The 13,555-nt window shown below is 40.3% G+C and overlaps 1 protein-coding gene across 1 annotated transcript in view; it reads right to left on the bottom strand.

Moving 5' to 3' along the window:
* nlgn2b (neuroligin 2b) overlaps nt 1-13,555 on the bottom strand; it is a 337,479-nt gene that overhangs the window by 14,958 nt on the left and 308,966 nt on the right. The window contains exon 5 of the mRNA XM_061897842.1: nt 11,964-12,149. Within this exon, the coding sequence (XP_061753826.1) occupies nt 11,964-12,149 (186 nt within the window). The remainder of the gene's footprint in view (nt 1-11,963; nt 12,150-13,555) is intronic.

Here is a 13,555-nt window from a genome sequence, read left to right as displayed (position 1 = left end):
GCAAATAATAAATAACTTAGAATTTCATGGCTGCAACATGTGCCAAAGTAGTTCGGAAAAGGCATGTTCACCACTGTGTTTCATCACTTTTTCTTTTAACAACACTCAATAAACGTTTGGGAACTGAAGAAACTAATTGTTGAAGCTTTGAAAGTGGAATTCTTTCTCATTCTTGTTTTATGTAGAGCTGGAGTCGTTCAACAGTCCGGGATCTCCGCTGTCGTATTTTACGCTTCATAATGCGCCCACATTTTCAATGCATGGTCTTGACAGGTCTTGACTGCAGGTGGGCCAGGAAAGTACCCGCACTCTTTTACTATGAAACCACGCTGTTGTAACACGTGGCTTGGCATTGTCTTGCTGAAATAAGCAGGGGCATCCATGATAAATTTGCTTGGATGACAACATATGTTGCTCCAAAACCTGTATGGACCTTTCAGCATTAATGGTGCCTCCACAGATGTGTAAGTTACCCATGCCTTGGCACTAATACACCCCCATACCATCACAGATGCTGGCTTTTGAACTTCGCGCCTATAACAATCCGGATGGTTATTTTCCTCTTTGTTCCGGAGGACACCACTTCCACAGTTTCTACATATCATTTGAAATGTGGACTCGTCAGACCACAGAACACTTTTCCACTTTGCATCAGTCCATCTTAGAAGAGCTTGGGTCCAGCCAAGCCAGCGGCGTTTCTTGGTGTTGTTGATAAATGGGTTTTGCTTTGCATAGTAGAGTTTTAACTTGCACTTACAGATGTAGCAACCAACTGTAGTTACTGACAGTGGTTTTATGAAGTGTTCCTGGGCCCTTGTGGTGATATCCTTTACACACTGATGTCGGTTTTTGATGCAGTACCGCCTGAGGGATCAGAGGTCTGTAATGTCATCGCTTACGTGCAGTTATTTCTCCAGATTCTCTGAACCTTTTGATGATTTTACGGACCGTAGATGGTAAAATCCCTAAATTCTTTGCAATAGCTCATTGAGAAATATTGTTCTAAAACTGTTCGACAATTTGTTTACAAATTGGTGGCCCTCGCCCCATCCTTGTTTGTGAATTTCTCAGCATTTCATGGAAGCAACTTTTATACCCAATCATGGCACCCACCTGTTCCCAATTAGACTGCACACCTGTGGGATGTTCCAAATAAGTGTTTGATGAGCATTTCTCAACTTTATCAGTATTTATTGCCACCTTTCCCAACTTCTTTGTCACGTGTAGCTGGCATCAAATTCTAAAGTTAATGATTATTTGCAAAAAAAAAAACTGTTTATCAGTTTGAACATCAAATATGTTGTCTTTGTAGCATATTCAACTGAATATGGGTTGAAATTGATTTGCAAATCATTGTATTTCATTTATATTTACATCCAACACAATTTCCCAACTCATATGGAAACGGGGTTTGTATATTAAAGGTCATCTTGCCATTGTGAAGGGTAACAGTGTGTCATTAATCTAATCCGATTTCTTAGAATAAAGTTCAAAGTGTCACTTCCATTCATATTTTCAGATTCATCATTACACCAGCGGATTTAGGCATCTAACATCTGGTGGGTATTTTAGTTGTCACAGATACAGTAAAATACTGAAGATTAGTGAGTGCAGTCAATTATTCACACTCTGACTTAAAACTCAGTATATGGCAGTCATGTTTTTTTATTGTTCAAGTCAATGCAAGTCCCTCTGAGAACCAGCCTCTTCTGCTTTGGAAATTTTGTCTTAGGCTATTTCACAAACAATGAAAGAAAATAGATGTCCATTTCAGACGACGGCAATTTTTATTCTTGAAAAAATTATTCTATGAATTTTTTGGAGCATACCGATTTCACGATTAAAATGTGTCTTTGGACAATTGCTATGCAACAAGCTATATATACAGTTGGTATCACAATGTGCAAGATATTAAAAGGCAGTTTTTATATTTGCTTTTATCCTTGAAGCCCCACTGTGTTCTCCTGAGAACCAGCCTCCACAGCAGAAAACATTTTGTGTGTTATGTTTTACATCCATCCATCCGTTTTCTACTGCTTATTCCCTTAGGGGTCGCGGGGGGTGCAGAAGCCTATGTCAGCTACAAACTGGCGGAAGACGGGGTACACCCTGGACAAGTCGCCACCTCATCGCAGGGCCAACACAGATAGACGGACAACATTCACACTCACATTCACACACTAGGGCCAATTTAGTGTTGCCAATCAACCTATCCCCAGGTGCATGTCTTTGGAGTTGGGGGGAAGCCGGAGTCACGGGGAGGACATGTAAACTCCACACAGAAAGATCCCGAGGCCGGGATTGAACCCAGGACTACTAGGGACCTTCGTATTGTGAGGCAGACGCACTAACCCCTCTTCCACCGTACTGCCCTATGTTTTACATAAAAGGGCTATTACAGATAACATGCAAAACAATAGACCAAAAACAAATGTCCACTGCAGAGGATGTTGGTTCGCAGGAGGATATACAGTATGTGATGTTATGTCTACGCATGTCTGCAGTGTGAGGTCAAATATTCAATTACATGCAGAACTAGATGAATATTCAGCGCACTGCACCTGTAAAAGCAACATGGGCATTTGTAAACCCCTGCAGTGACGTACACAAAATGAGGCATCCCAAAGAAAACGCTTCATAATCATGGTTGACATGCAGCACGGAGTTACTTTTCATACAAAATACTACTACATTTTCCTAAAAAGTAAATACTTTGCGTATATATAATATATATATAAATATGTATATATTTATAATATATACATATACATATATATATATATATATATACACATATACATGTATATATATATATATATATATACATATATGCGTGTGTATATATATATATATATATATATATATATATATCTGCGATGAGGTGGCGACTTGTCCAGGGTGTAGCCCACCTTCCGCCCGATTGTAGCTGAGATAGGCGCCAGCGCCCCCCGTGACCCCAAAAGGGAATAAGCGGTAGAAAAAGGATGGATGGATATATATATATATATATATCCGCTTGAGATGGTTTCCTGTGGACGGGACTCTCGCTGCCGTCTTGGATCCGCTTGAACTGAACTCTCGCGGCTGTGTTGGAGCCACTATGGATTGAACTTTCACAGTATCATGTTAGACCCGCTCGACATCCATTGCTTTCGGTCCCCTAGAGAGGGGGGGTTGCCCACATCTGAGGTCCTCTCCAAGGTTTCTCATAGTCAGCATTGTCACTGGCGTCCCACTGGATGTGAATTCTCTCTGCCCACTGGGTGTGAGTTTTCCTTGCCCTTTTGTGGGTTCTTCCGAGGATGTTGTTGTCGTAATGATTTGTGCAGTCCTTTGAGACATTTGTGATTTGGGGCTATATAAATAAACATTGATTGCATTGATTGATATATATATATATATATATATATATATATATATATATATATATATATATATATATATGAGCGCTTGTTTCCCTCATCTGTCCCTGATTGGCAGCATGGCACACCTAGTGGCAATTGCCAATCAGGCTACTATTTATACCTGCCTCGCCCTCCAGTCAGTGCTGCAGTAGAATGTTTGCTGTTTCCAGTTTTCCTTGAATTCTGTTGCCTGCTTTCCTGGTATTCTGTTTCCTGTCTCCTGGGTCCTGGTTCGTGTTTTCCCTGCATTTTTGACATTAAAGTCATGTTTTCCTGCATCAAGCCTGCCATCTCTGCATCTTGGGGTTCCCCCTAATACGATCTACAAACCCCGTTTCCATATGAGTTGGAAAATTGTGTTAGATGTAAATATAAACGGAATACAATGAATTGCAAATCCTTTTCAACCCATATTCAGTTGAATATGCTACAAAGACAAGATAATTGATGTTCAAACTCATAAACTTTATTAGTTTTTTCAAATGATAATTAACTTAGAATTTCATGGCTGCAACAGGTGCCAAAGTAGTTGGGAAAAGGCATGTTCACCACTGTGTTACATCACCTTTTCTTTTAACAACACTAAATAAACGTTTGGGAACTGAAGAAACTAATTGTTGAAGCTTTGAAAGTGGAATTCTTTCTCATTCTTGTTTTATGTAGAGCTGTAGTCGTTCAACAGTCCAGGTTGTCTGGTTTTCGTATATTACGCTTCATAATGTGCCACACATTTTCGATGGGAGACAGGTCTGGACTGCAGGCGGGCCAGGAAAGTACCCGCACTCTTTTACTATGAAACCACGCTGTTGTAACACGTGGCTTGGTATTGTCTTGTTGATATAAGCATGGACGTCCATGATAACGTTGCTTGGATGACAACATACAGTATGTTGCTCCGAAACCATTCAGCATTACACTACAAAAACAAGATATTTGATGTTCAAACTCATAAACTTAATTTTTTTTTGCAAATAAAAATCCATCCATCCATCCATCCATCATCTTCCGCTTATCCGAGGTCGGGTCGCGGGGGCAGCAGCCTAAGCAGGGAAGCCCAGACTTCCCTATCTCCAGCCACTTCGTCTAGCTCTTCCCGGGGGATCCCGAGGCGTTCCCAGGCCAGCCGGGAGACATAGTCTTCCCAACGTGTCCTGGGTCTTCCCCGTGGCCTCCTACCAGCTGGACGTGCCCTAAACACCTCCCTAGGGAGGCGTTCGGGTGGCATCCTGACCAGATGCCCGAACCACCTCATCTGGGTCCTCTCGATGTGGAGGAGCAGTGGCTTTACTTTGAGTTCCTCCCGGATAGCAGAGCTTCTCACCCTATCTCTAAGGGAGAGCCCCGCCACCCGGCACAGGAAACTCATTTCGGCCGCTTGTACCCGTGATCTTATCCTTTTGGTCACGACACAAAGCTCATGACCATAGGTGAGGATGGGAACGTAGATCGACCGGTAAATTGAGAGCTTTGCCTTCCGGCTCAGCTCCTTCTTCACCACAACGGATTGATACAACATCCGCATTACTGAAGACGCCGCACCGATCCGCCTGTCGATCTCACGATGCACTCTTCTCCCACTCGTGAACAAGACTCCTAGGTACTTGAACTCCTCCACTTGGGGCAGGGTCTCCTCCCCAACCCGGAGATGGCACTCCACCCTTTTCCGGGCGAGAACCATGGACTCGGACTTGGAGGTGCTGATTCTCATTCTGGTCGCTTCACACTCGGCTGCGAACCGATCCAGTGAGAGCTGAAGATCCCGGCCAGATGAAGCCATCAGGACTACATCATCTGCAAAAAGCAGAGACCTAATCCAGTGGCCACCAAACCGGATCCCCTCAACGCCTTGGCTGCGCCTAGAAATTCTGTCCATAAAAGTTATGAACAGAATCGGTGACAAAGGACAGCCTTGGCGGAGTCCAACCCTCACTGGAAACGTGTCCGACTTACTGCCAGCAATGCGGACCAAGCTCTGACACTGATCATACAGGGAGCGGACTGCCACAATAAGACAGTCCGGTACCCCATACTCTCTGAGCACTCCCCACAGGACTTCCCGAGGGACACGGTCGAATGCCTTCTCCAAGTCCACAAAGCACATGTAGACTGGTTGGGAAAACTCCCATGCACCCTCAAAAACCCTGCCGAGAGTAAAGAGCTGGTCCACAGTTCCACGACCAGGACGAAAACCACACTGTTCCTCCTCAATCCGAGGTTCGACTATCCGGCGAAGCCTCCTCTCCAGTACACCTGAATAAACCTTACCGGGAAGGCTGAGGAGTGTGATCCCAAAAATCAACTTAGAATTTTATGGCTGCAACACGAACCAATGTAGTTGGGAAAGGGCATGTTCACCACTGTGTAACATCACCTTTTCTTTTAACAACACTCAATACATGTTTGGGAACTGAGGAAACTAATTGTTGAAGCTTTGAAAATGGAATTATTTCCCATTCTTGTTTTATGTGGAGACAGGTCTGGACTGCAGGCGGGCCAGTAAAGTACCCGCACTCCTTTTTTACGAAGCCATGCTGTTGTAACACGTGCTGAATGTGGCTTGGCATTGTCTTGCTGAAAAAAGCAGGGGCGTCCATAAAAAAGACGCCGCTTAGATGGCAGCATATGTTGTTCCAAAACCTGTATGTACCTTTCAGCATTAATGGTGCCTTCACAGATGTGTAAGTTACCCATGCCTTGGGCACTAATACACCCCCATACCATCACAGAAGCTGGCTTTTCAACTTTGCGGCGATAACAGTCTGGATGGTTTGCTTCCCCTTTGGTCCGGATGACACGATGTCGAATATTTCCAAAAACAATTTGAAATGTGGACTCGTCACTTTTCCACTTTGCATCGGTCCATCTTAGATGATCTCGGGCCCAGAGAAGCCGGCGGCGTTTCTGGATGTTGTTGATGAATGGCTTTTGCTTTGCATGGTATAGCTTTACCTTTTACTTACAGATGTAGCGAGAAACTGTATTTGGTAACAGTGGTTTTGTGAAGTATTCATGTGCCCGTGTGGTAATATCCTTTAGAGATTGATGTCATTTTTTGATACAGTGCCGTCTGAGGGCTCGAAGGTCACGGTCATTCAATGTGGGTTTCCGGCCATGCCGCTTACGTGGAGTGATTTCTCCAGATTCTCTGAACCTTTTGATGATATTATGGACAGTAGATGTTGAAATCCCTACATTTCTTGCAATTGCACTTTGAAAAACGTTGTTTTTAAACTGTTTGACTATTTGCTCACACAGCTGTGGACAAAGGGGTGTACCTCGCCCCATTCTTTTCTTGTGAAAGACTGAGCATTTTTTGGGAAGCTGTTTTTATACCTAATCATGGCACCCACATGTTCCCAATTAGCCTGCACACCTGTGGGATGATCCAAATAAGTGTTTGATGAGCATTCCTCAACTTTATCACTATTTATTGCCACCTTTCCCAACTTCTTTGTCACGTGTTGGTGACATCCAATTCTAAAGTTAATGATTATTTGCAAAAAAAAAAAAATGTTTATCAGTTTGAACATCAAATATGTTGTCTTTGTAGCATTTTCAACTGAATATGGGTTGAAAATGATTTGCAGATCATTGAATACCGTTTATATTTACATCTAACACAATTTACCAACTCATATGGAAACAGGGTTTGTAGATTAATAATTAATTTTCTACCACTAGTCCTTAATAATGTTGACAAAATAATAGAATGATAAATGATATAATGTTACTGCATACGTCAGCAGACTAATTAGGAGCCTTTGTTTGTTTACTTACTACTAAAAGACAAGTTGTCTAGTATGTTCACTATTTTTTTTTTTTTCTGCTCTCTGTAAGAGGTTTTGAGATGACTTCTATAACTTTTTAAATAGTGTTCAAATCTATTACGTAAGTCAGTTGAGGTCTTCCTTACAATTTTGATAATTTCGTCTGTTTTTGCATTACTGAGTAACGCATAGAAGATGCTAGACTGCACAGTAATGCTACATTTCTTTCAAAAGGCCCTAGCTTTATGTTGATGTTGACTTTTCCATTTACATTCTACTGATTACTATTAATGAATTTACATGGCATACAACCTCTAAATTCGTAATGAAAACTACAACTAAAGTGCACATTACAATCAAAGAGCTGGTGTATAATGAATACAATACTTACAGTATAAATACCTTAGAGGGCGCAACAAAAGACTAGACATTCAACTTAATGGCAAATGCATGAACATTTTACTATATAATACTTGCAAATGAGACTCAACAACTCAAAAAGAAAATATATAGCAAATGGACAGTGCAGTAATCATAATCAGCTCATTTTTAAATTTTACAAATACAGTTAAAACATTCAACATTCATCAACACACACAAAAGTACCAAAACTTAGGACTGTTGATTACCGATATTGATTTTCAAGCACCGGGAATTGGTACCGTATCTGTTCAAAAGTGTAATGTACCCATCCTTAGTTACATAGCATTAAAATGCACACACTTACTTCCAATTCAGTGCAAAATAACCTTCGTAATAAAAGCATTACCATATTAACCTGGCATTGACACCCAAGAAAGATGTATGCATGTGCAAAAGCTTTAGTAAAGACAGACAAAGACATTACCGCAGCAGCGCTGTTATATTATAATATTGTAATGTCGGCGGAACGACGATGAAGCAGTACGACTGTGCACAAATCGGACTTTTATTGGTGTCTAAAAAACAGGACCGCACACCTCATAGCAAGCTGCTCTCTAAGCTTCAATGTGGAAACTAGGCAACTCTTCTTCTCTCTCGGTCTGGTTCAGCAAGCAACTGCCCCGGTATCTCAACCCCTGAATTACATCAGCCAATGTAAGGGGCGGGTTGGACTATACAAAGTAGTGGGGTAGCATCTTTTCCATGGCCAAAAGTGTACACTGTATGGTTGTCAAGATTCCATCCATTTTCTACCGCTTATTCCTTTTGGGGTCGCTGGTGCCTATCTCTGCTACAATCAGGCGGAAGGCAGGGTACACATTGGACAAGTCACCATCTCATCGCAGGTTGTCAAGATTTGTTACCAAAATTTCAATAGCCGATTCTAATACCTATAAATTACCACAATTATCGATGCCTTTTCGACACTACGATAAAATAACTTGTCCATCCATCCATTTTCTACCGCATTCCCCTTTTGGGGTCGCTGGAGCTTATCTCAGCTGCATCCGGGCGGAAGGCGGTATACACCCTGGACATGTCTCAACCTCATAGCATTCACTACTTTATTGAAAACTGTTTCAAACTTTTAGGTATTTTAGATCACTGTGCTTTAACATCTTTTTGCACCAAATTCAAAGTGCAGTATCAGCTGCCAAGAAGTAACTATACATTCAATAAACAGCAGTGGCCTAAACAAACAATCCTGCGCTTATAAATATGGTTGTTAATAATAAATATAGTCAACTATTTTACATTCTAATAAGAAGAGCAGTATATAAAGTACATAAAACAAAAATGATTTGTTCATATTTTAAACATGGGGGAGCGTGACATCATGTAATTTGTAATGAAATAGGCTAATAAAAAGGCTAAAACTCATATTTAAAGACTGATCTATGTGTTATTATTCATTAATGAAAATGAAAGGATTTTAAGTGTGCCCTATAGTCCGAAAAATACGGTATTAATATTTTAGCCTTTTCTTATTATGTTACGCTTTTATACTGTATTTTTTTCCATTTTTGTTGTTTTTTTCCCTTTATTTTATTTCTATAATATGCCACAGGTCCAAAAAAAGAGTTCTGTTCACAACGTGGCCCCCAGGCTACACCTCGCCTTCCTGGTGAAGTAAATAAAGCGATGGTGTTCAAACTGTTTTCCATTTCGCTATTCTCTTCTTTCTCCTCCTGCAATTGTTTTCCATTATCTGTCTGCTTTCTCTACACACTTAGCAATGGCACAAACCCACTAACATGCTGATCAGTGGTGTCCATGTGTTCTGGTTTACTGCGACTTCCTTGTTCCCTTACGGAACCCGTTGTTGGGGACAAGTGTTGTAAATTAGCTTTGCCTACAAACACTATAATAACCGTTTCAGATATCTATGCTTCTGTATCTGTCCCTATTTGAAATAAACCTTTATATAGCTAGTCTACTTCTATGGTTTTCACTTTGTCGAACTGCGTACGCAAGTGACGTCGAGGCCACAATGGGGCCAAATTGGGGCCTGTGCACATTTATACTGTAGTCTGATAAAGATCACATCTTACTTGTAAACAAAACAGTCAGCTGGAAAACAATCTGATTTCGAAAAAAATCTGATTTGTTTCGCATTGGCCTGCAGTGTAAACGTGGTCAAAGACAGCAGGCGTTCTTCTTCGGAGCTGACTCTGTCAGGTGTATTTGTTGTTGAACCCCAAGATGCAGAGACGGAGGCAGGCATAGAATATGAAGACATTATTTAATATAAATAATAGAACAAGAACAAACAAAAAGCACGCACATGGGCGGAATAGCAAACTAAGGGAGCTAGCACTGGAAGCTAGAAAACAAAAAAGGAACTTTAGCATGGAAGCTAGAGGATAGCAAACAGAAAAACTGGAAATAACTAATGGCTAACAAGAACAGCTTACCGCTAAGACGACCAGGACAAAATGTAGCACGACAGGTAATAGCTGAAAAGAATCACAGACACGACAAGGGCAACATATGGCAACGACAAGTCCGAATGACAATACAATGATCCAGCCCTGACTGGAGTTTTTGATTGATTGATTGATACTTTTATTAGTAGATTGCACAGTACAGTACATATTCCGTACAATTGACCACTAAATGGTAACACCCGAATAAGTTTTTCAACTTGTTTAAGTCGGGGTCCACGTTAATCAATTCATGGTACAAATATATACTATCAGCATAATACAGTCATCACACAAGTTAATCATCATAGTATGTACATTGAATTATTTACATTATTTACAATCCGGGGGGTGGGATGAGGACCTTTGGTTGATATCAGAACTTCAGTCATCAACAATTGCATCAACAGAGAAATGTGGACATTGAAACAGTGTAGGTCTTACAGTAGGATATGTACAGCCAGCAGAGAACATAGTGAGTTCAGATAGCATAAGAACAAGTATATACATTAGAAGTACATTTGAGTTGTTTATAATCCGGGGAGATGGGATGTGAATGGAGGAGGCTATTAGTAAAGTGTTGAAGTTGCCTGGAGGTGTTGTTTTAGAGCGGTTTTGAAGGAATATAGAGATACACTTACTTTTATACCTGTTGGGAGTGCATTCCACATTGATGTGGCATAGAAAGAGAATGAGTTAAGACCTTTGTTAGATCGAAATATGGGTTTAACGTGGTTTGTGGAGCTCCCCCTGGTGTTGTGGTTATGGCGGTCATTTACGTTAAGGAAGTAGTTTGACATGTACTTCGGTATCAAAGAGGTGTAGCGGATTTTATAGACTAGGCTCAGTGCAAGTTGTTTTACTCTGTCCTCCACCCTGAGCCAGCCCACTTTGGAGAAGTGGGTTGGATTGAGGTGTGATCTGGGGTGGAGGTCTAAAAGTAACCGGATTAGCTTATTCTGGGATGTTTGGAGTCTAGATTTGAGGGTTTTGGAGGTGCTGGGGTACCAGGAGGTGCAAGCGTAATCGAAGAAGGGTTGAATGAGAGTTCCCGCTAGAATCCTCAAGGTGCTTTTGTTGACCAGAGAGGAGATTCTGTAGAGGAATCTCGTTCTTTGGTTGACCTTTTTGATCACCTTGGTTGCCATTTGATCACAGGAAAGATTAGCCTCTAGAATGGAACCTAGGTAGGTGATCTCATCCTTCCTGGTGATAACAATGTCACCCACTTTTATAGTGAAGTCACTGACCTTCTTAAGTTTGATATGGGACCCAAATAGGATGGATTCCGTTTTACAACAAAGCAGGTAAAATAGGAGCTGGCTGATTGACATCAGGTGTGACCAAATGCCAATCAGCCGCAGCTGAGTGAAAACAGGACACAGGCAGACAAACAGGAAGCTGAACCAAAATAAGAGCACTAGACAGGAACTAAGGACAGGACATACTAAACACACATAGGAGAAACTAAAACACAAACAAACTGTCAGTGGCAACTCTGACAGACTCACCACTTACGAGCCGAGAATTGACGCAGCGATATTGGAAAATGCAGTTAAAGTATTTTTGTGTGAGTTGATATCGAATTGGTATCAAAGTATCGATACTTTTGACAACCCTGGTACACATTATTACAAATTTAAATTGTTGCTCTCATAGTAATTTATAGTAATAAATCTAAACCTCGGGTACTAAATGTTGCCATTGTATTTTTGCTGGTATGACAATAAAGTTCCTTGAATCCTTGAGTTTATACCAGAAGGGTTGATTTGAGATCTGGATGAAAAATTTGCATTTGCTAGACCTAGCACATTTTTCACATTAGATAAGTTAGGTTTTGACAGATATGTACATAAAAACAAATGAGTGTTGCCACTAAGTGAAGAATATTTTTTCTCAAATCTTAGGTAGTCTGAGCCTCATTGAAAAACAAGCCAGATCCTTACCTTCAGAGTGGTGAGATAGGATGAGAAGGTTAACACAGGTGGCCCCAGCTCCTGAGCCAAAGATGGTGATTCTCTCCGGGTCTCCTCCAAAGTGGCCAATGTTTTCATTGAGCCAGCGCAGGGCTTGGATCTGATCCAATAAACCATAGTTCCCTTTGGCAGACTGGTCCCCTGTGCTCAAAAAGCCTAAGGAGTAAATTAGAACAAACACAGAATGATAAGCGGGAGTGAATAGCACATTTTAAGGTTTGTGTACAAACACTGGCACAGAAAGAAGTAATGGTTGTCTGTAACTGCATTATAAACAGTTGCTACAACTTAATTTCAGATTATGTGGTGTTTTATATATGCAGGCAAAGCCACTCAAACCTAATTCATTTCAACAAACACTTTAACACTGAAATGAGCAACATTGTTTAGTTTGCATGTACATAGTGTATATAACCCCAATTTTTTGTGTATATTGTTTTTCAAATGACCTGACATGTATACTGTGTATATTTACATAATTTATATATTTTTTTACATAATTTCTTATATACATGTTTTAGGTTGTGTATCTTTTATTATTGAATGTATCAATTGTGATGAATATTTAATGGACTACAATGAAAACACGCCTTTTGGCTTTTTGTGCCATCAATTTGCCTTTTTAAAGTATTACATGGATTCAATTGTTTAAGATGTCAATAAACTTCTCAGTCAATCAATCAATCAATGCACTGATGCTGTAAATTCTTATAATTGTAATTGTAATTGTATCTTTTTATTTTGTTTAAAAAAACAACACATGGCAATTTCTGGTGACTTCCTATACAACTTCTACATAGTCTCTAGATTAAGGAGGTGACATACAAGTGTCTTTTTAATCCTCTCTGATGCAAACTACACAGTCTTTTTTTCTTTCTTAAAAGGGACCTATGATTATAGTTTTGTCTTTATTGACTTATAAATGTTGTTACAAAGTTGGATACTCGTGTTAAACAATGCCAAAGCATCACAATATAAGACTAATGCCTTTTGGAGTAAGCTTGCACACAATTTTGGATGCCTGTGTTCATTGGGTTTTGCTGTCTGGCTACATTGTGACATCACAGTGAGATGGACGTACTTATTTGGACCTTTAGTGAAGCTCTCAGTCAGAGGGGGAGGAAACACAAAAAAGGTAGTATCAAGTATTATTTTTCATTTAACCATGGCATGTGCATAATAAAACAGGTGTACGACATGAAGTGACACAGACAATTCTGGTAAAAGCAGCTTTTTTATGCAAGTCTGAATTGATCGGAGAGTGTGCAAGTGTACCTAATATTGTGACTAGGTGAATCAATATAATGTTTAGCAGGTTCATTCTCAATCATGTCTGGCTTTTAGAGAGAGATGGGCGTGGTTTCATTTGCCATTTGGGAATGCCTCCAGAGTTCAACATTTTTAAGTAAGATTGAAAAACAGGTTTAAAAAAAAAAACTGTAATGGTTTTTTTTACACCAAAACATATCCAAAGTGTTTTAAATGTAGTAGATTAAAAACATGATAGGTCCACTTTTATTAACTTGACAGTAGAATACAGAAATACGTACTGAACCAATGAA

Source organism: Nerophis ophidion, linkage group LG04, assembly GCF_033978795.1.
Source record: "Nerophis ophidion isolate RoL-2023_Sa linkage group LG04, RoL_Noph_v1.0, whole genome shotgun sequence".
Lineage (NCBI taxonomy): Eukaryota > Metazoa > Chordata > Actinopteri > Syngnathiformes > Syngnathidae > Nerophis > Nerophis ophidion.
This window is presented reverse-complemented; position numbering and strand designations above follow the sequence as displayed.